The 23,112-nt window shown below is 45.6% G+C and overlaps 1 protein-coding gene across 1 annotated transcript; it reads right to left on the bottom strand.

Annotated features, from left to right (window-relative positions):
* Positions 1–1,825: 1,825 nt before the first annotated feature.
* On the bottom strand, positions 1,826–23,079 carry LOC125519192. The gene is made up of 4 exons (XM_048684068.1): positions 22,784–23,079; positions 21,764–22,132; positions 14,269–14,278; positions 1,826–2,479 (listed from the first exon to the last, which is right to left on the bottom strand). The coding sequence occupies exons 2-4, from the start codon at positions 22,117–22,119 to the stop codon at positions 1,826–1,828; spliced, it is 1,020 nt and encodes a 339-aa protein (XP_048540025.1). The 5' UTR covers positions 22,120–22,132; positions 22,784–23,079.
* Between the last annotated feature and the right edge of the window lie 33 nt (positions 23,080–23,112).

Genomic DNA, 23,112 nt, shown 5'->3' with positions numbered 1-23,112 from the left:
GCTCCGATAGTGGTGGTCCTGCTAGGTGAATGTCGTGGCTCGATGGAGGTTCAGATCAACTATTGGATCAATTTCGACATGACCTTTCTACCGGGACAGTTGTTCGTCTTCGCTGGTATCACCCTCATCGCCAACTCGACTGGCCACCTCGACCAGGTCGAGACCTTCTCTCCAGGGCGGGTTGTAAGACTTAGCGACATGGAGTACACCGCGGACTGCTGCGAAGAGATGATCTTCACGGGTTTGGCATCTCGCCATATCCAGAGCAGCAGACGTTTGTTCTCTCGATCTCTATGTCACATTGATCTTGAAACTACCAGAAGAAGTCAAATTTTTCGACTCACCCACCACCCATATCGTCTCCAACATCGAAGATCTCACAGACGTCCTCGAAGGAGCCTCCGAGGAGGCAGAAGACAGAAGAGGAAGTCGGTGATTTTGCAAATAGCTGACCACCAGCCACAGTGCCCTTGGGTAAGTGGCGGGCAACCTCGACCTATGAGTGCTACATGGTGGACACAACCAACGGCAACGAAACTGGCAACTGTAACAACCCCGAGGACGACCCCGATTATGACCCCGAGAGGGAGAGTCCACCACGTGCTAAGCACATGTGGCAAAGAGGGGGAACCTCGGCCGCTAAGCGAGCCACCCCCTAGGACGAGGAAATACCGAACAAATCATTGGGTAGCCCTCACCACAATGAAGCTCGTCTGAGGCTACTCTAGTCATCAAGGAAGGTGGCCAAAGACAATAATGAGCTGCTCAGGCAGATTCAAGATTTTGAGGATCGTTGGCAGCAGATCCTCCAATACGAGGAGAACCTGAAGGATGATCACAATCCGAAGGCACCCAAGAAGGCACCGGTCGGGCACGGCCAAAACCTGATCAAGGGCTTGGATGCCGCAGCAGACCACAATGTGATATTCAAACACACGTGGGCGAAAAACCCTAACCACGGTGCGGGAGCCCCCCCCCCCCCCCCCCCCGTGCGCGCACCCGCCCGCCATGACAGCCGGCGAACCGGTACCAGCAAACGCGTTCAGGAGCGGCGAGAGATCGCATGACCCACGCCAAAGCATATCGCGGAAAAGCCAAGTTCCCACCCCAAAGGAGCAATGTCAGACCCCACCCGAGGAGGAGGCTCATTGGATGATCTACCAGGCCAAGAATGATGCACACCATCTCGCATCACCACAAGCCTGTTGTCGAGCGAGCGGCTCAACAACGCGACCAAAACTAGATCCCAGTTAAATATGTTTAACTGACAACCTAGGACTCGACCTAGAGAAATAGTGACAATACTTGGGATGGCACCACCCTATCGATGAGCCGAGCGGATGCCCTGGCCCTTGGGTCTCTAGGAGGCAGCTCTGGTACACCCTGACCTATCCCAGTCACCATTATATGAAGATTTATCATGATATTTAGTATTTTCCTTAAAAAAGATGAGAACAGAGGGGAAATGACCCCCCTGTCTTATTCTTATAGAAGATGAGTCCTCGAACCCTGGTCATCGACAACTCACCTCGGAGCTTTCTACCACTAGACCAAGGGAGAGATCTCAACTTTTCCTTTTCTGATCATTCAAACTATGCTTGCTATCAATTGCTTATAAATTATACAACCAAATTTACAAGAGGATTTCATAACAATAATAAAGATTAGTCTCTAATCATCATTTGTTGAGCAGTACAAAGCTGCTTCAGCTAAAAGAAGGAAGATGCTCTCTAAAGAGTGAGAAAAAAAGCAAAAGTAAACCAACTTCATGGAGACCTTTTTTTTGCATGGAACTTCAGGGAGACCTTACACTCAATATATTGGTTTATCTTGGAGTAGCGAATGTACTAGGCCGAACCCAGCAGCTCACTTCCGTGACGATCGACGCTGGTATAACCGTTTCGATAGTCCCAGCAACTAAATCATATGCATAAATATTCGTGATGGTCTTCAATGTGGCAGGCCCTGATGTTATTGTCCATCCATCCGAGCTCTCTGTCTCCAAGTTACCACGTCCTCTTGGATGGAAAGTGTAGACTTTCCTCCTGCCTTCCTCCTTCACACGGATGGACTGGCCCTTGGAAAGAAACCAGCTGGTGTCCTCAAGCTCCTGGTCATGGAGGGGCGACCACGCTAGCGGTTCCATGTCCAGCTGTAAGAACTTGAAAGCACTCGCACGGGGACACGATACAATCACAACTTTCCCAATGGACGCAACAAGGTAGTGGGCGTCTTGTATGCTCCACTCTGGACAAGAGGCCGCCCTCCAGGTCATTTCTGTGATGTCGAAGACCAGGATCTGGCCGAGAAACTCGGCGCAGACGGCCTGTGTCCCGACCAGTGCCACGTCCATGATCAAAGTGTTGTGGAAGGATCTGCACATTGCTTCCGACAGGTGCAGTTGGCAGGTATGCTTGTGGACGCACCAGTACACGTCTCCAGGGCACGCGACATGGACAGTCGGAACGACACTCATGATCTGGATGCACGTGTTGACACACGAACACGTCACCGTGTACCCTCGACGCCGGGGGTGATGCACCGCAGCTCACGTCGAAGGAGACCCGACCGACAGCGCGATACGCAAGACAGTCGGCGGGTGCTTTTGCAGACCCGAAACCCCGCGCACCCGGGAGGGACCCCGTCAGGTTGCGGGTGCTATGGGCTGCCCTAGGTCGATTCGCTCGCCCCTAAAGCCTCGTGGATCACTGCCCTCCAACGCGAAGAACGAACGAAGAACGAGAAAGAAAGATACAAGGGTAGGGAATAAAGATAGATAAGCACAAAAGTGTAATAGATTGATTGGTTCTATTGGTGTTGTTCAATCGGCCGTCACTCCCAACATATATAAGAGGCGGCTGGACTTCCCGTACAAGCAAAGGATTTATCTAGGCTTTCCTTACAAGAAAATTACATCAATTCACGTCCTAGAATCCTAGTTCTGGTCCCACTCGGATTCAGCCCGAATCTGGTCCAATCTTCTGTCTTGCTCCTTGCGTGGGCTGTGGAATCTGCATATGACTTCCGATGGAGACGGTTCAAATATCAATTATGTGTGCTTCGACGAGGCCAACAATCCGTATGTTGATCACTTTTCCAAATAAGGCCATCTTGAATACTCCACGGGGTCATCTCTAATTTCGAGTCGGACTCGTTCATGTAGCTGACTGGACCGTCCGACTCTTGCAGCGTCTCTGCAGGTCGTATACTACGTCGGATGACGATGACTCCAAAAGCAAAGTTGACCGTTTTGACGTTACTAACAACTCCTGTGTTGAACACTTCTTCATCCGAAGCCATCTAGATAAGTATTTGAGCCCATCTTCAGCATCTGGTCGGATTGGCCTCGACAGTTTCTACTGTTCACGGCATCAAGCTTTCCCGGCAAGATTGCTGTTCACGGCGGCAAGATTTCCCCGGCACTGTTCACGGCGGCAAGCTCTCCCCCAGCAAGGGTACTGTTCGCGGCGGCAAGCTTTCCCCGGCAAGGTTACTGTTCACGGTGGCAAGCTTTCCCCGGCAAGGTTACTGTTCACGGCGGCAAGCTTTCCCCGGCAAGGTTACTGTTCACGGCGGCAAGCTTTCCCCGGCAAGGTTTTTGAGGCAGTAAACGACCTCGGATGAAAATGTGTCCAAAAGCAAAGTTGACCGTTTTGACGAGACGAAAAACTTTCGTGTTGAACGTTTTCCGATTCGAGGCCATCTTCTGGGCCAAAACACTCACGCATTACATCAGACACTTGCCAAGACATGTCTGGTCTTCCGCGTCATATTTCGCCTCTTGACAGGGCTGCATCCAGATAGCTCTAACTTTTGCATACGAACTCGGATTGAGATGATTTTTATATCAAAATCGACCGATTCGACGAGACGAAGACAATTCATGTAGAGCATTCCTTCATCCGAGATTGTCCTGGAGGCATACTTGACCAGAAAGCACTCAGAACACCTAAACATGACACTCTGAGTGTAGTTTTGGTCTTTGATATGATGCCGAATGATTATGGTCCAAACATCAAAGTTGTTCCACTCGGCAATGTGAAATTTCTCATTTATAATATTTTGTCATTTGAGGCCATCTCCATTGCATTCTGCATTGTGCCAAAATCAGGTGTCAACACAGGCCCCCCTGTTTTTCGGCAAAGCTTGCATGCCGAAAAATAATTCGCACCATGTTTGTTCTAAGGACGATGTCAACACTCCATCGGCCATTCATTTTTCTCAGGGCGATAATTATTTATCGGCCATGTTTGTGCTAAGGGCGATAATCGTATATCGGCCGTTGCCTACTTAGGCTTCCTGCCACACACTCGGGTGGTACTTCTTCAAATATTTGCCATTGAGAGCTCGAGGTAACAATACCCCCTGTATTGATTCCACCAAATATGAATTTCCGGGAACAACTCTTGTAATCCTAAAAGGACCTTCCCAACTTGGAGACCACTTCCTGAATTTTCTATCTCTTGAACCAATCGGTAGAATCACTTTCCAGACGAGATCACCAACTTGAAAATTCTTCAACTTGACTTTCTTATTGTAAGCCCTTGCCACCCTCAACTTATCTCTCTCTATGGCATTCAAAGCAGCCAAACATTTATCAGCAACCTCATCAATGTTGTCCATCATCAAGTTATAGAAGTCTATTGCCGATAAATCATTTTGTTTGGCTATTCTCAAAGCATTCAAATTTACTTCCACTGGTAAAACAGCCTCCTGACCATATACTAGCTCATATGGAGTCACTTTCGTAGCACCATGCCTTGAGATTCTATGTGCCCATAATGCCTCAGACAACAAATCATGCCATCTCCTTGGATTATCCTCAATCTTCTTCTTGATGAGCTTGATTAAAATTTTATTGCTAGACTCAGCTTGTCCATTAGCTTGGGCATAATATGGGGAGGAATTGAGCAATTTTATGTTATAAGATTCGGCAAACTCTCTGACTTGGTGTGACATAAAAGATGAACCTTGATCTGTAGTTAACGTTTGAGGAATAGCGAATCTATGAATAATGTGCTCGGTTATGAATTTAATTACCTCCGTATGCGTCATGTTCTTGAGAGGTACTGCTTCAGACCACTTAGTGAAATAATCAGTTGCCACCAATACGAACCGATGCCCCTTTGAAGAAGACGGATGGATTTGCCCAATAAAGTCTAAACCCCATCCTCTGAAAGGCCACGGCTTGATAATAGGATGCAACATAGCAGCGGGAGCCAATTGAATATCACTAAATTTTTGACAAGCTTCGCACCCTTTATAATATCTGAAGCAATCATTAATCATGGTCGGCCAATAAAACCCAGCATGTCGTAATAACCATTTCATCTTGGGAGCCGACTGGTGAGTACCACAAATGCCTTCATGTACCTCTCCCATAGCAACTCTTGCTTGGTCCTCATCCAAGCACTTTAAAAGAACATCATCAACTGTTCGGCGATAAAGATCATCATCCCTCATAGTATATTTAAAAGCCATACGCCGAACAGCCCTGTCCACCCTTTCACTCGGATTACGCAAGTAAGCAACAACGGGCTTCCTCCAGTCGGAATTGTCACCTGCACCAGATTTTTTGTTAATGACCAAATCAGTGGGTTCCGGTTCGGCCTCTTCTATACTGGTAAGACAAGACATCGGATCTTGAGAAATATGAAACATGCCATGATCAACATGGTATCCAGATGCTTGTTGTGCCAACTCATTTGCTTTCCAGTTGTCATGTCTAGATATATGTGCAATGCTAAAACAATCCAAAGTAGAGATTATATCTAGACATTTATCAAGATAAACATTAAGTGATTCGTCCAAACATTGAAAGACTTTGGATATTTGTTGTACCACTAGTAACGAATCACCATAAGCCTCAATATGTGTAACACCTATAGCAAGTAACATCTCTAGGCCGAATAACAATGCTTCATATTCGGCTTGATTGTTTGTGCAAAAATATTCTAAGCGGCATGAGGCTTCAAAAACAGCACCATGAGGAGATATATAAACAATACCAACACCTTGTCCATTGCTACAAACTGACCCATCAAAGTATAATATCCATGGTACTAATGAAATAAGGTTCATATCAACATCATTCTTGTCATTAATCCGATGTTCAACAATGAAATCAGCAACAATTTGGCCTTTCATGGACTTTAGAGATTCATAAGCCAAATCATATTCAATCAAAGCATAAGCCCACTTGCCAATTCTACCACTAAGAATTGGCTTATGCAACATGTATTTAATGACATCGGTTTGACAAGCTACTACACAAGCACTCGGCACTAAATAATGTCTCAGTTTTGTGTAAGCATAATATAAGCATAGACATAATTTCTCAATAAATGTATACCTTGTCTCTGCGTCCAATAAGCGGCGGCTCAAATAAGTGATGGCATGCTCTTTTTCTTCGGTCTCTTGAGTTAGAACAGCACCAATAACTTCTTCCTCTGCTGCAATGTAAAGTCTGAAGGGTTCCCTATGCTTGGGTGCTCTCATCACCGGAGGAGTGCACAAATAATTCTTGATCATATCAAATGCTTCTTGATGTTTTGCCCCCCAAGTGAAATCAGCATCATCCTTTAACCGAAGGATAGGAGTAAATGCATCAACTTTCCCTGACAGATTAGCTATGAACCTTCTCAAATAGTTGACCTTGCCAAGGAACTTTTGCATATCTCTCTTGCATGTTGGAGCCTCCACTTTCTGTATAGCCTCTATCTTTTTGGGATCAATCTCTATGCCATCTTCATGAATAATGAAACCCAAAAACTTTCCAGCTGACACGCCAAAAGCACACTTCAAAGGATTCATCTTCAGTCCATACTTTTTCATTCTTTCAAAAGCTAAACGCAAATCGGCCAAGTGAGATTCAAAAGCATCCAATTTGACAACAATATCATCAATATAAACTTCAAGTATGATACCGAGTAAATCATGGAAAATCAAATTCATAGCCCTTTGATATGTGGCTCCAGCATTTTTTAATCCGAATGTCATCACTGTCCACTCGAATAAACCAATGAAACCAGGGCATCGAAAAGCAGTCTTGTACATGTCCTCTTCGGCCATAAAAATTTGATTGTATCCGGCATTACCATCTAGAAAGCTAATAACCTTATGCCCGGAAGCATCATTAATAAGCATATCGGCTATTGGCATAGGATACTCATCTTTGGGTGTAGCCCTATTCAAATCTCTGAAATCAATGCACACCCTCAACTTGCCGGATCCTTTCTTCTCCACTGGGACAATGTTAGAAATCCACTCGGCGTACCTGCAAGGTCGAATGAAATTAGCTTCAAGCAGTCGACCGATCTCTTCCTTGATCCGGTCATATGTTTTCGGATTAAATTTTCTGGCCGACTGTTTATAAGGTCTAAAACCTGCCTTTATAGGCAACCGATGCTCCACTAGCTCTCGGCTTAACCCTGGCATCTCATGATATTCCCATGCAAAGCAACAAACATATTCTTTCAATAGCTTGATTAACTTAGCTTTACAATCGGCTTTCAAATTTTTGTTTATAAATGTCGGTCGAGTGACTGAACCATCTCCAATATCTACCTCTTCTAATGGATCGGCCGACGTAAAACCTTGTCCAAGTTTATCCATGTCATCCAACTCCTCTATAGACTCATACATATCGTTCTCGCTGGACCGATATTTCACAAGACGTTTTTGTAACCACTCAGAGCTAGAATCCATTTAAACATATCATACCTTGGAGCCGATTGCATTCAGTCGGCTTTAAAGAGACGGGCATAAAACCATTCTTGGTTGCACTGAGAAAATCAAACTCTGATAAGTCATGTCCCGTCAAGCAAGTAGCATTGGGATGTTGCCAATCCACCGATGCATCGGCCAAAGCAACACAGGCCGAGTTATCCGCATGAATGACTTCCACTTCATCATCAACCCACTGAATCAAAAACTGGTGCATAGTGGATGGCACGCACTGGTTTGCATGAACCCAATCACGGCCTAGTATGACGTTGTAGTTACCTTGCACCTCAGCGACAAAGAATGCAGTAGCCAAAGTTTTGCTTCCGACTGTAAGCTCCACATACATCACACCTTTGGCTTCAGTTTTCTCTTTGCCTTCAAACCCGTTAAGCACCATATTGGTCTTGATCAATTCTTCATCAGGCAAACCCAATTTCTTGAAGACCGAATAGGGCATAAGATTTACCACAGCACCACCATCTGAAGGAAATATGCCCTAGAGGCAATAATAAAGTTATTATTTATTTCCTTATAATCATGATAAATGTTTATTATTCATGCTAGAATTGTATTAACTGGAAACATAATACATGTGTGAATACATAGACAGACAAAGTGTCACTAGTATGCCTCTACTTGACTAGCTCGTTAATCAAAGATGGTTATGTTTCCTGACCATGAACAATAAGTTGTTATTTGATTAACGAGGTCACATCATTAGTTGAATGATCTGATTGACATGACCCATTCCATTAGCTTAGCACCCGATCATTTAGTATGTTGCTATTGCTTTCTTCATGACTTATACATGTTCCTATGACTATGAGATTATACAACTCCTGTTTACCGGAGGAACACTTTGGATGCTACCAAACGTCACAACATAACTGGGTGATTATAAAGGAGCATTACAGGTGTCTCCAAAGGTAGATGTTGGGTTGGCGTATTTCGAGATTAGGATTTGTCACTCCGATTGTCGTAGAGGTATCTCTGGGCCCTCTCAGTAATACACATCACATAAGCCTTGCAAGCATTACAACTAATATGTTAGTTGTGAGATGATGTATTACAGAACGAGTAAAGAGACTTGCCGGTAATGATATTGAACTAGGTATTGGATACCGACGATCAAATCTCGGGCAAGTAACATACCGATGACAAAGGGAACAATGTATGTTGTTATGCGGTCTGACCGATAAAGATCTTCGTAGAATATGTAGGAGCCAATATGGGCATCCAAGTCCCGCTATTGGTTATTGACCGGAGACATGTCTCGGTCATGTCTACATTGTTCTCGAACCCGTAGGGTCCGCACACTTAAGGTTACGATGACAGTTACGTTATGAGTTTATGCATTTTGATGTACCGAAGGTTGTTCGGAGTCCCGGATGTGATCACGGACATGACGAGGAGTCTCGAAATGGTCGAGACGTAAAGATTGATATATTGGAAGCCTATGTTTGGACATCGGAAGTGTTCCGGGTGAAATCGGGATTTTACCGGGTTACCGGGAGGTTACCGGAACCCCCTGGGAGCCATATGGGCCTTCATGGGCCTTAGTGGAAAGGAGAAAGGGGCAGCCCAAGGTGGCTGCGCCACTTCCCCCTCCCCTAGTCCTATTAGGACTAGGAGAAGGTGGCCGGCCCCCCTCTCTCTCTTTCCCCCCTTGGGAATCCTAATTGGAATAGGATTGGGGGGGGCAGTCCTACTCCCGGAAGGAGTAGGACTCCTCCTGCGCCCTCTCCCTGGCCGGCGCCCCCCTCCCCCCTTGGCTCCTTTATATACTGAGGTAGAGGCACCCTAGAACACACAAGTTGATCCACATGATCTATTCCTTAGCCGTGTGCGGTGCCCCCTGCCACCATATTCCTCGATAATACTGTAGCGGAGTTTAGGCGAAGCCCTGCTGCTGTAGTTCATCAAGATCGTCACCACGCCGTCGTGCTGACGGAACTCTTCCCCGACACTTTGCTGGATCGGAGTCCGGGGATCGTCATTGAGCTGAACGTGTGCTCGAACTCGGAGGTGCCGTAGTTTCGGTGCTTGATCGGTTGGATCGTGAAGACGTACGACTACTTCCTCTACGTTGTGTCATCGCTTCCGCAGTCGGTCTGCGTTGGGTATGTAGACAACACTCTCCCCCTCGTTGCTATGCATCACATGATCTTGCGTGTGCGTAGAATTTTTTTTGAAATTACTACGAAACCCTACAGTGGCATCCGAGCCTAGGTTATTTATGTTGATGTTATATGCACGAGTAGAACACAAGTGAGTTGTGGACGATACAAGTCATACTGCCTACCAGCATGTCATACTTTGGTTTGGCGGTATTGTTGGACGAGACGACCCGGACCAACCTTACGCGTACGCTTACGCGAGACCGGTTCCCTCGACGTGCTTTGCACATAGATGGCTTGCGGGCGACTGTCTCTCCAACTTTAGTTGAACCAAGTATGGCTACGCCCGGTCCTTGCGAAGGTTAAAACGGAGTCTATTTGACAAACTATCGTTGTGGTTTTGATGCGTAGGTGAGATTGGTTCTTACTTAAGCCCGTAGCAGCCACATAAAACTTGCAACAACAAAGTAGAGGACGTCTAACTTGTTTTTGCAGGGCATGTTGTGATGTGATATGGTCAAGGCATGATGCTGAATTTTATTGTATGAGATGATCATGTTTTGTAACCGAGTTATCGGCAACTGGCAGGAGCCATATGGTTGTCGCTTTATTGTATGCAATGCAATCGCGATGTAATGCTTTACTTTATTACTAAACGGTAGTGATAGTCGTGGAAGCATAAGATTGGCGAGACGACAACGATGCTATGATGGAGATCAAGGTGTCGCGCCGGTGACGATGGTGATCATGATGGTGCTTCGGAGATGGAGATCACAAGCACAAGATGATGATGGCCATATCATATCACTTATATTGATTGCATATGATGTTTATCTTTTTATGCATCTTATCTTGATTTGATTGACGGTAGCATTATAAGATGATCTCTCACTAAAATGATCAAGAAGTGTTCTCCCTGAGTATGCACCGTTGCCAAAGTTCATCGTGCCCAGACACCACGTGATGATCGGGTGTGATAAGCTCTACGTCCATCTACAACGGGTGCAAGCCAGTTTTGCACACGCACAATACTCAGGTTAAACTTGACGAGCCTAGCATATGCAGATATGGCCTCGGAACACGGAGACCGAAAGGTCGAGCGTGAATCATATAGTAGATATGATCAACATAAACGATGTTCACCATTGAAAACTACTCCATCTCACGTGATGATCGGTTATGGTTTAGTTGATTTGGATCACGTAATCACTTAGAAGATTAGAGGGATGTCTATCTAAGTGGGAGTTCTTAAGTAATATGATTAATTGAACTTAAATTTATCATGAACTTAGTACCTGATAGTATCTTGCTTGTTTATGTTGATTGTAGATAGATGGCTCGTGCTGTTGTTCCGTTGAATTTTAATGCGTTCCTTGAGAAAGCAAAGTTGAAAGATGATGGTAGCAATTACATGGACTGGGTCCGTAACTTGAGGATTATCCTCATTGCTGCACAGAAGAATTACGTTCTGGAAGCACCGCTGGGTGCCAGGCCTGCTGCTGGAGCAACACCAGATGTTATGAACGTCTGGCAGAGCAAAGCTGATAACTACTCGATAGTTCAGTGTGCCATGCTTTACGGCTTAGAATCGGGACTTCAACGACGTTTTGAACGCCATGGAGCATATGAGATGTTCCAGGAGTTGACGTTAATATTTCAAGCAAATGCCCGAATTGAGAGATATGAAGTCTCCAATAAGTTCTATAGCTGCAAGATGGAGGAGAATAGTTCTGTCAGTGAGCATATACTCAAAATGTCTGGGTATAATAATCACTTGATTCAATTGGGAGTTAATCTTCCGGATGATTGCGTCATTGACAGAATTCTCCAATCACTGCCACCAAGCTACAAGAGCTTCGTGATGAACTATAATATGCAAGGGATGAACAAGACTATTCCCGAGCTCTTCGCAATGCTGAAAGTTGCGGAGGTAGAAATCAAAAAGGAGCATCAAGTGTTGATGGTTAACAAAACCACTAGTTTCAAGAAAAAGGGCAAAGGGAAGAAGAAGGGGAACTTCAAGAAGAACGGCAAGCAAGTTGCTGCTCAGGAGAAGAAACCCAAGTCTGGACCTAAGCCTGAAACTGAGTGCTTCTACTGCAAGCAGACTGGTCACTGGAAGCGGAACTGCCCCAAGTATTTGGCGGATAAGAAGGATGGCAAGGTGAACAAAGGTATATGTGATATACATGTTATTGATGTGTACCTTACTAGAGCTCGCAGTAGCACCTGGGTATTTGATACTGGTTCTGTTGCTAATATTTGCAACTCGAAACAGGGACTACGGAATAAGCGAGCACTGGCAAAGGACGAGGTGACGATGCGCGTGGGAAACGGTTCCAAAGTCGATGTGATCGCGGTCGGCACGCTACCTCTACATCTACCTTCAGGATTAATATTAGACCTAAATAATTGTTATTTGGTGCCAGCGTTGAGCAGGAACATTATATCTGGATCTTGTTTAATGCGAGACGGTTATTCATTTAAATCAGAGAATAATGGTTGTTCTATTTATATGAGTAATATCTTTTATGGTCATGCACCCTTGAAGAGTGGTCTATTCTTATTGAATCTCGATAGTAGTAATACACATATTCATAATGTTGAAACCAAAAGATGCAGAGTTGATAATGAAAGTGCAACTTATTTGTGGCACTGTTGTTTAGGTCATATCGGTATAAAGCGCATGAAGAAACTCCATACTGATGGACTTTTGGAACCACTTGATTATGAATCACTTGGTACTTGCGAACCGTGCCTCATGGGCAAGATGACTAAAACACCGTTCTCCGGTACTATGGAGAGAGCAACAGATTTGTTGGAAATCATACATACCGATGTATGTGGTCCGATGAATATTGAGGCTCGTGGCGGATATCGTTATTTTCTCAACTTCACAGATGATTTAAGCAGATATGGGTATATCTACTTAATGAAACATAAGTCTGAAACATTTGAAAAGTTCAAAGAATTTCAGAGTGAAGTTGAAAATCATCGTAACAAGAAAATAAAGTTTCTACGATCTGATCGTGGAGGAGAATATTTGAGTTACGAGTTTGGTGTACATTTGAAAAACTGTGGAATAGTTTCGCAACTCACGCCACCCGGAACACCACAGCGTAATGGTGTGTCCGAACGTCGTAATCGTACTTTACTGGATATGGTGCGATCTATGATGTCTCTTACTGATTTGCCGCTATCGTTTTGGGGTTATGCTCTAGAGACGGCCGCATTCATGTTAAATAGGGCACCATCAAAATCCGTTGAGACGACGCCTAATGAACTGTGGTTTGGCAAGAAACCAAAGTTGTCGTTTCTTAAAGTTTGGGGCTGCGATGCTTATGTGAAAAAGCTTCAACCTGATAAGCTCGAACCCAAATCGGAGAAATGTGTCTTCATAGGATACCCAAAGGAAACTGTTGGGTACACCTTCTATCACAGATCCGAAGGCAAGACATTCGTTGCCAAGAATGGATCCTTTCTAGAGAAGGAGTTTCTCTCAAAAGAAGTGAGTGGGAGGAAAGTAGAACTTGATGAGGTAACTGTACCTGCTCCCTTACTGGAAAGTAGTTCATCACAGAAAACTGTTTCAGTGACACCTACACCAGTTAGTGAGGAAGCCAATGATAATGATCATGAAACTTCAGATCAAGATACTACTGAACCTCGTAGATCAACCAGAGTAAGATCCGCACCAGAGTGGTACGGTAATCCTGTTCTGGAAGTCATGCTACTAGATCATGATGAACCTACGAACTATGAAGAAGCGATGGTGAGCCCAGATTCCGCAAAGTGGCTTGAAGCCATGAAATCTGAGATGGGATCCATGTATGAAAACAAAGTATGGACTTTGGTTGACTTGCCCGATGATCGGCAAACAATTGAAAATAAATGGATCTTTAAGAAGAAGACTGACGCTGATGGTAATGTTACTGTCTACAAAGCTCGACTTGTTGCAAAAGGTTTTCGGCAAGTTCAAGGGATTGACTACGATGAGACCTTCTCACCCGTAGCGATGCTTAAGTCCGTCCGAATCATGTTAGCGATTGCCGCATTTTATGATTATGAAATTTGGCAGATTGATGTCAAAACTGCATTCCTGAATGGATTTCTGGAAGAAGAGTTGTATATGATGCAACCAGAAGGTTTTGTCGATCCAAAGGGAGCTAACAAAGTGTGCAAGCTCCAGCGATCCATTTATGGACTGGTGCAAGCCTCTCGGAGTTGGAATAAACGTTTTGATAGTGTGATCAAAGCATTTGGTTTTATACAGACTTTCGGAGAAGCCTGTATTTACAAGAAAGTGAGTGGGAGCTCTGTAGCATTTCTGATATTGTATGTGGATGACATATTGCTAATTGGAAATGATATAGAATTTCTGGATAGCATAAAGGGATACTTAAATAAAAGTTTTTCAATGAAAGACCTCGGTGAAGCTGCTTACATATTAGGCATTAAGATCTATAGAGATAGATCAAGACGCTTAATTGGACTTTCACAAAGCACATACCTTGACAAAATTTTGAAGAAGTTCAAAATGGATCAAGCAAAGAAAGGGTTCTTGCCTGTGTTACAAGGTGTGAAATTGAGTAAGACTCAATGCCCGACCACTGCAGAAGATAGAGAGAATATGAAAGATGTTCCCTATGCATCAGCCATAGGATCTATCATGTATGCAATGCTGTGTACCAGACCTGATGTGTGCCTTGCTATAAGTTTAGCAGGGAGGTACCAAAGTAATCCAGGATTGGATCACTGGGCAGCGGTCAAGAACATCCTGAAATACCTGAAAAGGACTAAGGATATGTTTCTCGTATATGGAGGTGACAAAGAGCTCATCATAAAAGGTTACGTTGATGCAAGCTTTGACACTGATCCAGACGATTCTAAATCGCAAACCGGATACGTGTTTACATTAAACGGTGGAGCTGTCAGTTGGTGCAGTTCTAAACAAAGCGTCGTAGCGGGATCTACATGTGAAGCGGAGTACATAGCTGCTTCGGAAGCAGCAAACGAAGGAGTCTGGATGAAGGAGTTCATATCCGATCTAGGTGTCATACCTAATGCATCGGGTCCAATGAAAATCTTTTGTGACAATACTGGTGCAATTGCCTTGGCAAAGGAATCCAGATTTCACAAAAGGACCAAACACATCAAGAGACGCTTCAACTCCATCCGGGATCTAGTCCAGGTGGGAGACATAGAGATTTGCAAGATACATACGGATCTGAATGTTGCAGACCCGTTGACTAAGCCTCTTCCACGAGCAAAACATGATCAGCACCAAGGCTCAATGGGTGTTAGAATCATTACAATGTAATCTAGATTATTGACTCTAGTGCAAGTGGGAGACTGAAGGAAATATGCCCTAGAGGCAATAATAAAGTTATTATTTATTTCCTTATAATCATGATAAATGTTTATTATTCATGCTAGAATTGTATTAACCGGAAACATAATACATGTGTGAATACATAGACAGACAAAGTGTCACTAGTATGCCTCTACTTGACTAGCTCATTAATCAAAGATGGTTATGTTTCCTGACCATGAACAATAAGTTGTTATTTGATTAACGAGGTCACATCATTAGTTGAATGATCTGATTGACATGACCCATTCCATTAGCTTAGCACCCGATCGTTTAGTATGTTGCTATTGCTTTCTTCATGACTTATACATGTTCCTATGACTATGAGATTATGCAACTCCCGTTTACCGGAGGAACACTTTGGATGCTACCAAACGTCACAACGTAACTGGGTGATTATAAAGGAGCATTACAGGTGTCTCCAAAGGTAGATGTTGGGTTGGCGTATTTCGAGATTAGGATTTGTCACTCCGATTGTCGGAGAGGTATCTCTGGGCCCTCTCGGTAATACACATCACATAAGCCTTGCAAGCATTACAACTAATATGTTAGTTGTGAGATGATGTATTACAGAACGAGTAAAGAGACTTGCCGGTAACGAGATTGAACTAGATACCGACGATCAAATCTCGGGCAAGTAACATACCGATGACAAAGGGAACAACGTATGTTGTTATGCGGTCTGACCGATAAAGATCTTCGTAGAATATGTAGGAGCCAATATGGGCATCCAGGTCCCGCTATTGGTTATTGACCGGAGACATGTCTCGGTCATGTCTACATTGTTCTCGAACCCGTAGGGTCCGCACGCTTAAGGTTACGATGACAGTTACATTATGAGTTTATGCATTTTGATGTACCAAAGGTTGTTCGGAGTCCCGGATGTGATCACGGACATGACGAGGAGTCTCGAAATGGTCGAGACGTAAAGATTGATATATTGGAAGCCTATGTTTGGACATCGGAAGTGTTCCGGGTGAAATCAGGATTTTACCGGGTTACCGGGAGGTTACCGGAACCCCCCGGGAGCCATATGGGCCTTCATGGGCCTTAGTGGAAAGGAGAAAGGGGCAGCCCAAGGTGGCTGCGCCACTTCCCCCTCCCCTAGTCCTATTAGGACTAGGAGAAGGTGGCCGGCCCCCCTCTCTCTCTTTCCCCCCTTGGGAATCCTAATTGGAATAGGATTGGGGGGGGGGGAGTCCTACTCCCGGAAGGAGTAGGACTCCTCCTGCGCCCTCTCCCTGGCCGGCGCCCCCTCCCCCCTTGGCTCCTTTATATACCGAGGTAGAGGCACCCTAGAACACACAAGTTGATCCACGTGATCTATTCCTTAGCCGTGTGCGGTGCCCCCTGCCACCATATTCCTCGATAATACTGTAGCGGAGTTTAGGCGAAGCCCTGCTGCTGTAGTTCATCAAGATCGTCACCACGCCGTCGTGCTGACGGAACTCTTCCCCGACACTTTGCTGGATCGGAGTCCGGGGATCGTCATCAAGCTGAACGTGTGCTCGAACTCGGAGGTGCCGTAGTTTCGGTGCTTGATCGGTTGGATCGTGAAGACGTACGACTACTTCCTCTACGTCGTGTCATCGCTTCCGCAGTCGGTCTGCGTTGGGTATGTAGACAACACTCTCCCCCTCGTTGCTATGCATCACATGATCTTGCGTGTGCGTAGAATTTTTTTTGAAATTACTACGAAACCCTACACCATCAACAAGCATCCGAGTGAGAGGGGACCCATTGATATGACCTCTGAGATATAATGGTTTCAGATGCGTTACTGGTTCTTTTGGCTTCTCGAATATCGTGTTTTTAGGGCCAAAATCCAGCTGAGCCACCTCCCCTTCCTCATCTACAGCACGAAACTCAGCAGGCAAGTAATACACCATATTGATATCCATACCTTCATGAACCGGTGTAGACTCATAGTCCAACATATCAGCCTCCTCCTCAAGTGCATCCACCGATTCAGAAATTTGTTCGAGTGAAGAGGAAGCAATAGGTAACGTAGACGATGCAATGATTGCGTCGTCCTTTTTTGGTAGTGTAGGTGCTGCTGTGATAGGCGTAGAGGCCACCGTATCTCGTATTTGTTTGGGCCTCCACACTTGTTTTGTAGGTACCATAGGCCGAGTGTCATTGAACAACTTATCCCTTTGCTTCTCAGCCTCTTGTTCTGCCATCTCTTGGCTCCTTAACCTTTGTAGTTTCCTCTTCTGTGTCTTTGTTAGCCCTGGAGGACACCACTTTGGCTGAGTGTATTTAGGATCTCTCGTTTTTACTCGGCTGGTGCTTGCTTCATGGTCATTAGCCGAGTGCTTTGGCGCGATAGAAAGTATCGGCTCAGTCGGTTTGCTATGCACAATTGGCTGCTGTATGGCAAATGTTTTGGTGCCCAAGATAAGTGAGTCGGTATCGGTTTTTTCCTTGCCTTTGCTTGACTCAACTGTTGCAGCACCTGGTGACTTAACACGCCATTCTTGCTTGCCAACCCTTTTTTGATTAACTTGCACTAGCCGATTGACACCATTGTTCAAACGGCCTTGTGCGGGATAAGAAAGTCTCTCATGAACGGGCCTCCTTGGTTCTGCCCAACCCGGATGAAAAGTATAAGGGGCCATTGGGGGCTGCCACCATCCTCCATCGAAGCCTCCCACGTAGTATGGCACATAGGGGGGTGGCGGCATCCATGGTCCCGGCGCCCACGACCCATATGGCCTTGCATGATGCTGAAATTCTTCCTGAGGAGGTGACCTTGAGCGCTTCAAATTTGATGACCGGTTAGAGCTAGAACCGGCTGCATGATTGGCATACTTGGACAACAGCATATCAAAAGTTGGCTTGATTTTCTTGCGCTGCACTTTAGCTTCATTCGTCTTCCACTTGTCAACTTCTGGATCCTTGGGCTTGACGAATTTAGCACGAATATTTTCTTGCACTTGCGGTTGCCCCCCGAGTGTAGGATTCTTGATGGTGATTTTGATTATTTCCTTGCCACCGGGTTGCTTGTCAAGCACAACCTGTCTCCCCAAGGCCTTGTCGCCCTCCTTGTCTTTCCTGGGCTCACCAACAATGACATTAGCTTTATTAGCAGATACGGCAGCCTCTGGCCGAATGAGTAGTTTCTTCCCCTCCAACTCCATGGTATTCATTGGAAAAGGCTGTTTATCAATTTGCATCTCAGAAAAGTTCAATCGTCCGTCATTAATGGCCGATTGTATCTGTCGTCGAAAAACATTGCAATCGTTAGTAGCATGAGAAAAAGAATTATGATACTTGCAATAAGCACGCCGTTTTAGCTCTTCAAACGGCGGTAAAGTGTGAGAAATCCTAATAATTTTAGCTTGCAGCAAAGCATCAAATATTTTATCACATTTGGCAATGTTAAAAGTAAACTTCATTTCTTCATCACGATTCTTATCAATCGGTTTCAGATCATTGCAAGTAAAGGGTTTGGCTTTAGATGGCCAAACAAATTCAGTAGCATAAATATCACCCTCATCGTCCGAGTGATCACTATCATATTCCACCATGTTCATCTTTGGTCGATCAGCTTTATATCTATGCACTTCTTTGAGATCTTTGCTTCGGCTTTCCTGAGCCAAAGCCCTTTGTAAGACTTGGTTCATATTTAAGAACTCACAGCCTTCTAGCTTTTCTCTAATGGGAGTTTTCAAACCACTCAGCACTAGGTCTGCCAAGTCTCTCTCGGTTATCACCAAACTAAAACACCGGTTTTTCGTTTCTCTAAATCTCTTGACATAATCGGAGACCGATTCGTCATGCTTCTGTTTAACCGATGTTAGATGTGACAACTTGAGTTCATTGTCGCCGCTATAAAAGTGATCATGAAATTTCTGCTCTAACTGTGACCAAACCCGAATGGAACCATGTGGTAAAGAAGAGAACCATGAAAATGCAGTACCAGTTAATGATAAAGGAAACAAACGCACTTTCAATTCATTCAATGAACCTGCTTCACCTAGTTGTGCCAAGTATTGACTAACATGCTCCCATGTGATTTTTGTGCCTTCTCCATTAAATTTAACAAAATCTGGAATTTTATATCCTGAAGGGCACTGGATGGCATCAAAGTACTCGGGGTACGGCTTTTGGTAAATCCGATTCCGAGGTAACTCAACTCCAAAATTCTCTCGAAGCATCTTAGCCATCTCCTCTCTAAGATTAGCTAGACCATCATCCATAGTGGACGATGACGCTTGTGGCAGTGGCATAGGAGGAGTAAGGTTACTAGCTGTAGGTAAGAATTGTGGCATGTATGTCGACCCAAAATTTGGTAGTGGTCGAGTGGTTGTAGCTGTAGGTAGGGTTTGGTTCGGCGTTGCCACCGAACCTGGCATGCTCATAATAGGGTTGATGGGTGCAGTCACAATCTGATTTGTATGGGTAGGATAATAAGCCATCGGCACAGGAGGCGCCGATGCAATAGGTAAAGCCAGATTAGGGTTTTGCACACTAGCAGCTACACAATCATTACCACTAGATGATTGAGATGTATTCTTCTGAGCATTAGTATTTTCTATGAAAGTTTGATAGACTAGATTGTTACCATCAGCAATACGACTTTCAATCTCAGCCCACTGCTCAGGAGAAAAGGCAGTACTTACAGAGGGTTTAACCTGTTCAGTTTGAAGAGGAGGGAACTTGATTTCTTCAATCGGAGTGATGTTGCCTTGGCGATCTTTCTTGAATTTTGCAAGGAACTCCTGCAGGTCCTTCTCCTCGCGCGCCTTCTTGTACTCCTCATAGACTTGGCGATGATCGGCCGATATCTCATCAAGACTGGGCTTAATGATGTTATCGGCGTCTACCTCAGATGGCTTGGGAAGATCGGACATGGTGGATGATGATGATTGATCTTCTTCCCCAGCGGAGTCGCCAAAAAGTGTGTTGACACACGAACACGTCACCGTGTACCCTCGACGCCGGGGGTGATGCACCGCAGCTCACGTCGAAGGAGACCTGACTGACAGCGCGATACGCAAGACAGTCGGCGGGTGTTTTTGCAGACCCGAAACCCCGCGCACCCGGGAGGGACCCCGTCAAGGATTGCGGCGGCTATGGGCTGCCCTAGGTCGATTCGCTCGCCCCTAGAGCCTCGTGGATCGCTGCCCTCCAACGCGAAGAACGAACGAAGAACGAGAAAGAAAGATACAAGGGTAGGGAATAAAGATAGATAAGCACAAAAGTGTAATAGATTGATTGGTTCGATTGGTGTTGTTCAATCGGCCGTCACCCCCAACATATATAAGAGGCGGCTGGACTTCCCGTACAAGCAAATGATTTATCTAAGCTTTCCTTACAAGAAAATTACATCAATTCACGTCCTAGAATCCTAGTTCTGGTCCCACTCGGATTCAGCCCGAATCTGGTCCAATCTTCTGTCTTGCTCCTTGCATGGGCTGTGGAATCTGTATATGACTTCCGATGGAGACGGTTCAAATATCAATTATGTGTGCTTCGACGAGGCCAACAATCCGTATGTTGATCACTTTTCCAAATAAGGCCATCTTGAATACTCCACGGGGTCATCACTAATTTCGAGTCGGACTCGTTCACGTAGCTGACTGGACCGTCCGACTCTTGCAGCGTCTCTGCAGGTCGTATACTACGTCGGATGATGATGACTCCAAAAGCAAAGTTGACCGTTTCGACGTTACGAACAACTCCCGTGTTGAACACTTCTTCATCCGAAGCCATCTAGATAAGTATTTGAGCCCATCTTCAGCATCTGGTCGGATTGGCCTCGACAGTTTCTACTGTTCACGACAGCAAGCTTTCCCGGCAAGGTTACTGTTCACGGCGGCAAGCTTTCCCCGGCAGGTTACTGTTCACGGCGGCAAGCTCTCCCCCGGCAAGGTTACTGTTCACAGCGACAAGTTTTCCCCGGCAAGGTTACTGTTCACGGCGGCAAGCTTTCCCTGGCAAGGTTACTGTTCACGGCGGCAAGCTTTCCCCCCAAGGTTACTGTTCACGGCGGCAAGCTTTCCCCGGCAAGGTTTTTGAGGCAGTAAACGACCTCGGATGAAGATGTGTCCAAAAGCAAAGTTGACCGTTTTGACGAGACGAAAAACTTTCGTGTTGAACGTTTTCCGATTCGAGGCCATCTTCTGGGCCAAAACACTCACGCATTGCATCAGACACTTGCCAAGACATGTCTGGTCTTCCGCGTCATATTTCGCCTCTTGACAGGGCTGCATCCAGATAGCTCTAACTTTTGCGTACGAACTCGGATTGAGATGATTTTTATGTCAAAATCGACCGATTCGACGAGACGAAGACAATTCATGTAGAGCATTCCTTCATCCGAGATTGTCCTGGAGGCGTACTTGACCAGAAAGCACTCAGAACACCTAAACATGACACTCTGAGTGTAGTTTTGGTCTTTGATATGATGCCGAATGATTATGGTCCAAACATCAAAGTTGTTCCACCTCGGCAATGTGAAATTTCTCATTTAGAATATTTTGTCATTTGAGGCCATCTCTATTGCATTCTGCATTGTGCCAAAATCAGGTGTCAACAGCACGCAACGACCAGGGGAGCTCCACTTCCACGACGAGGATCAGCGTAGAAAACGAAGTAGCACTTGTCGGGGGAGCGAAGCACCGGCATGTCGATCCGCCTGCCGGTGCTAGGGTGGACTAGGAAGACGACCTGCTCTTGGAAGTGGAATGGCTTGTGCCGGACCATGAGAAGCCAGCCACAGCTCTCGAATTCGACAAAGGCATCTGGAAATAGCGCGCTGGTTATCCCCCGGATGTTTCCGCTGGAAACGTCGAACAGCAGCCGCTTCTTGCTGTTGTGTTCCATGGCAAAGAGGGCCAATGGCAGTGCCCTCGCCTCTTCAGAAGTGTCGTCTGTGTTGACGGCATTTGATTCCATTGCCCAAGGATACCTGGCAGAAGCAATGTGGACTTATTAGAACATCAGTGGAGTACAGGGTTTATATTAATATATGGTGGCAAACCTATACTAGAGAGTCTCTTGTGATTTAGGGAACTCTTATTATGAATCTGATAAACCTGCAAACCTCTGTAATCTGTGAAGAATTGGTTACTAGCATCGTTGCTTAAAAATGAAAACCAAGTTTTGCCAGGCGCCAAACTGGGTGCAGATGCATCTGCCACTTATTATAGTTGATTATAAGAAACAAATAGTAACAAAATTTTGCCACAAAAATCCTACCCGAAGCCAACACTCCTATTGAACATCTAGACTTGTACAGTTAACCTTACACCCCAGGCCTCCACCCCCAAAGGTTTTAATTGACAAAGGCTACTCTGAGTGAAATCTACCGTTTATATAAATTTGACAAAATTGTGCGTTTTCTCTTGTAAGGCAAAGGAGTGCAAACTTCTACTATTACACAGATTATATTTGCAACGGTTAAGGAGTGCATGCTTATGTTACCCAGATTATACTTGTAACTTTGCAAGGAGGTGTAAAAGGAATCCGATTTGGCTGCAGCGGAGCAAGCAGCTCTAATTCTAACGATTGATGAAGCAACGCCGGGCACAGAAGGTGGATGCTGAGCACAATCCTGTACCTGAAATCGTGCGGAGAGAGACGCCGGCGGAGGACGGATGGTGTGCCGTGTAGGCGTGGACGGTGCGGTTCCTATAAATTGGCAAAGGGCTCCAGTTGCGTACGGCGACTCGGAGTTGGGGCGGGCGCCGCTTGGTCCCTCCGAGTAGGAGCCGCACGGCGGCGGAGTCGGACCGGAAGGTTGGGGGGAGGGAGTGGGGAATTTTTGGCTGGGGGCAAGACGGGAGCGCGCGGGCCGTCGGATCCAGCCAACGGCGCAGATCAGCGCGCCGCGCCTGCCCCTGCAGTAAGCGGGGCCTCCGGTTCGGGTCGCGCCGAACGGACCAGACC

The sequence above is a fragment of the Triticum urartu genome, chromosome 7 (genome assembly GCF_003073215.2).
Source record: "Triticum urartu cultivar G1812 chromosome 7, Tu2.1, whole genome shotgun sequence".
In the NCBI taxonomy this organism is placed as follows: domain Eukaryota; kingdom Viridiplantae; phylum Streptophyta; class Magnoliopsida; order Poales; family Poaceae; genus Triticum; species Triticum urartu.
The sequence above is the reverse complement of the archived record's forward strand: the minus strand, read 5'-3'. Positions and strand labels throughout refer to the sequence as shown.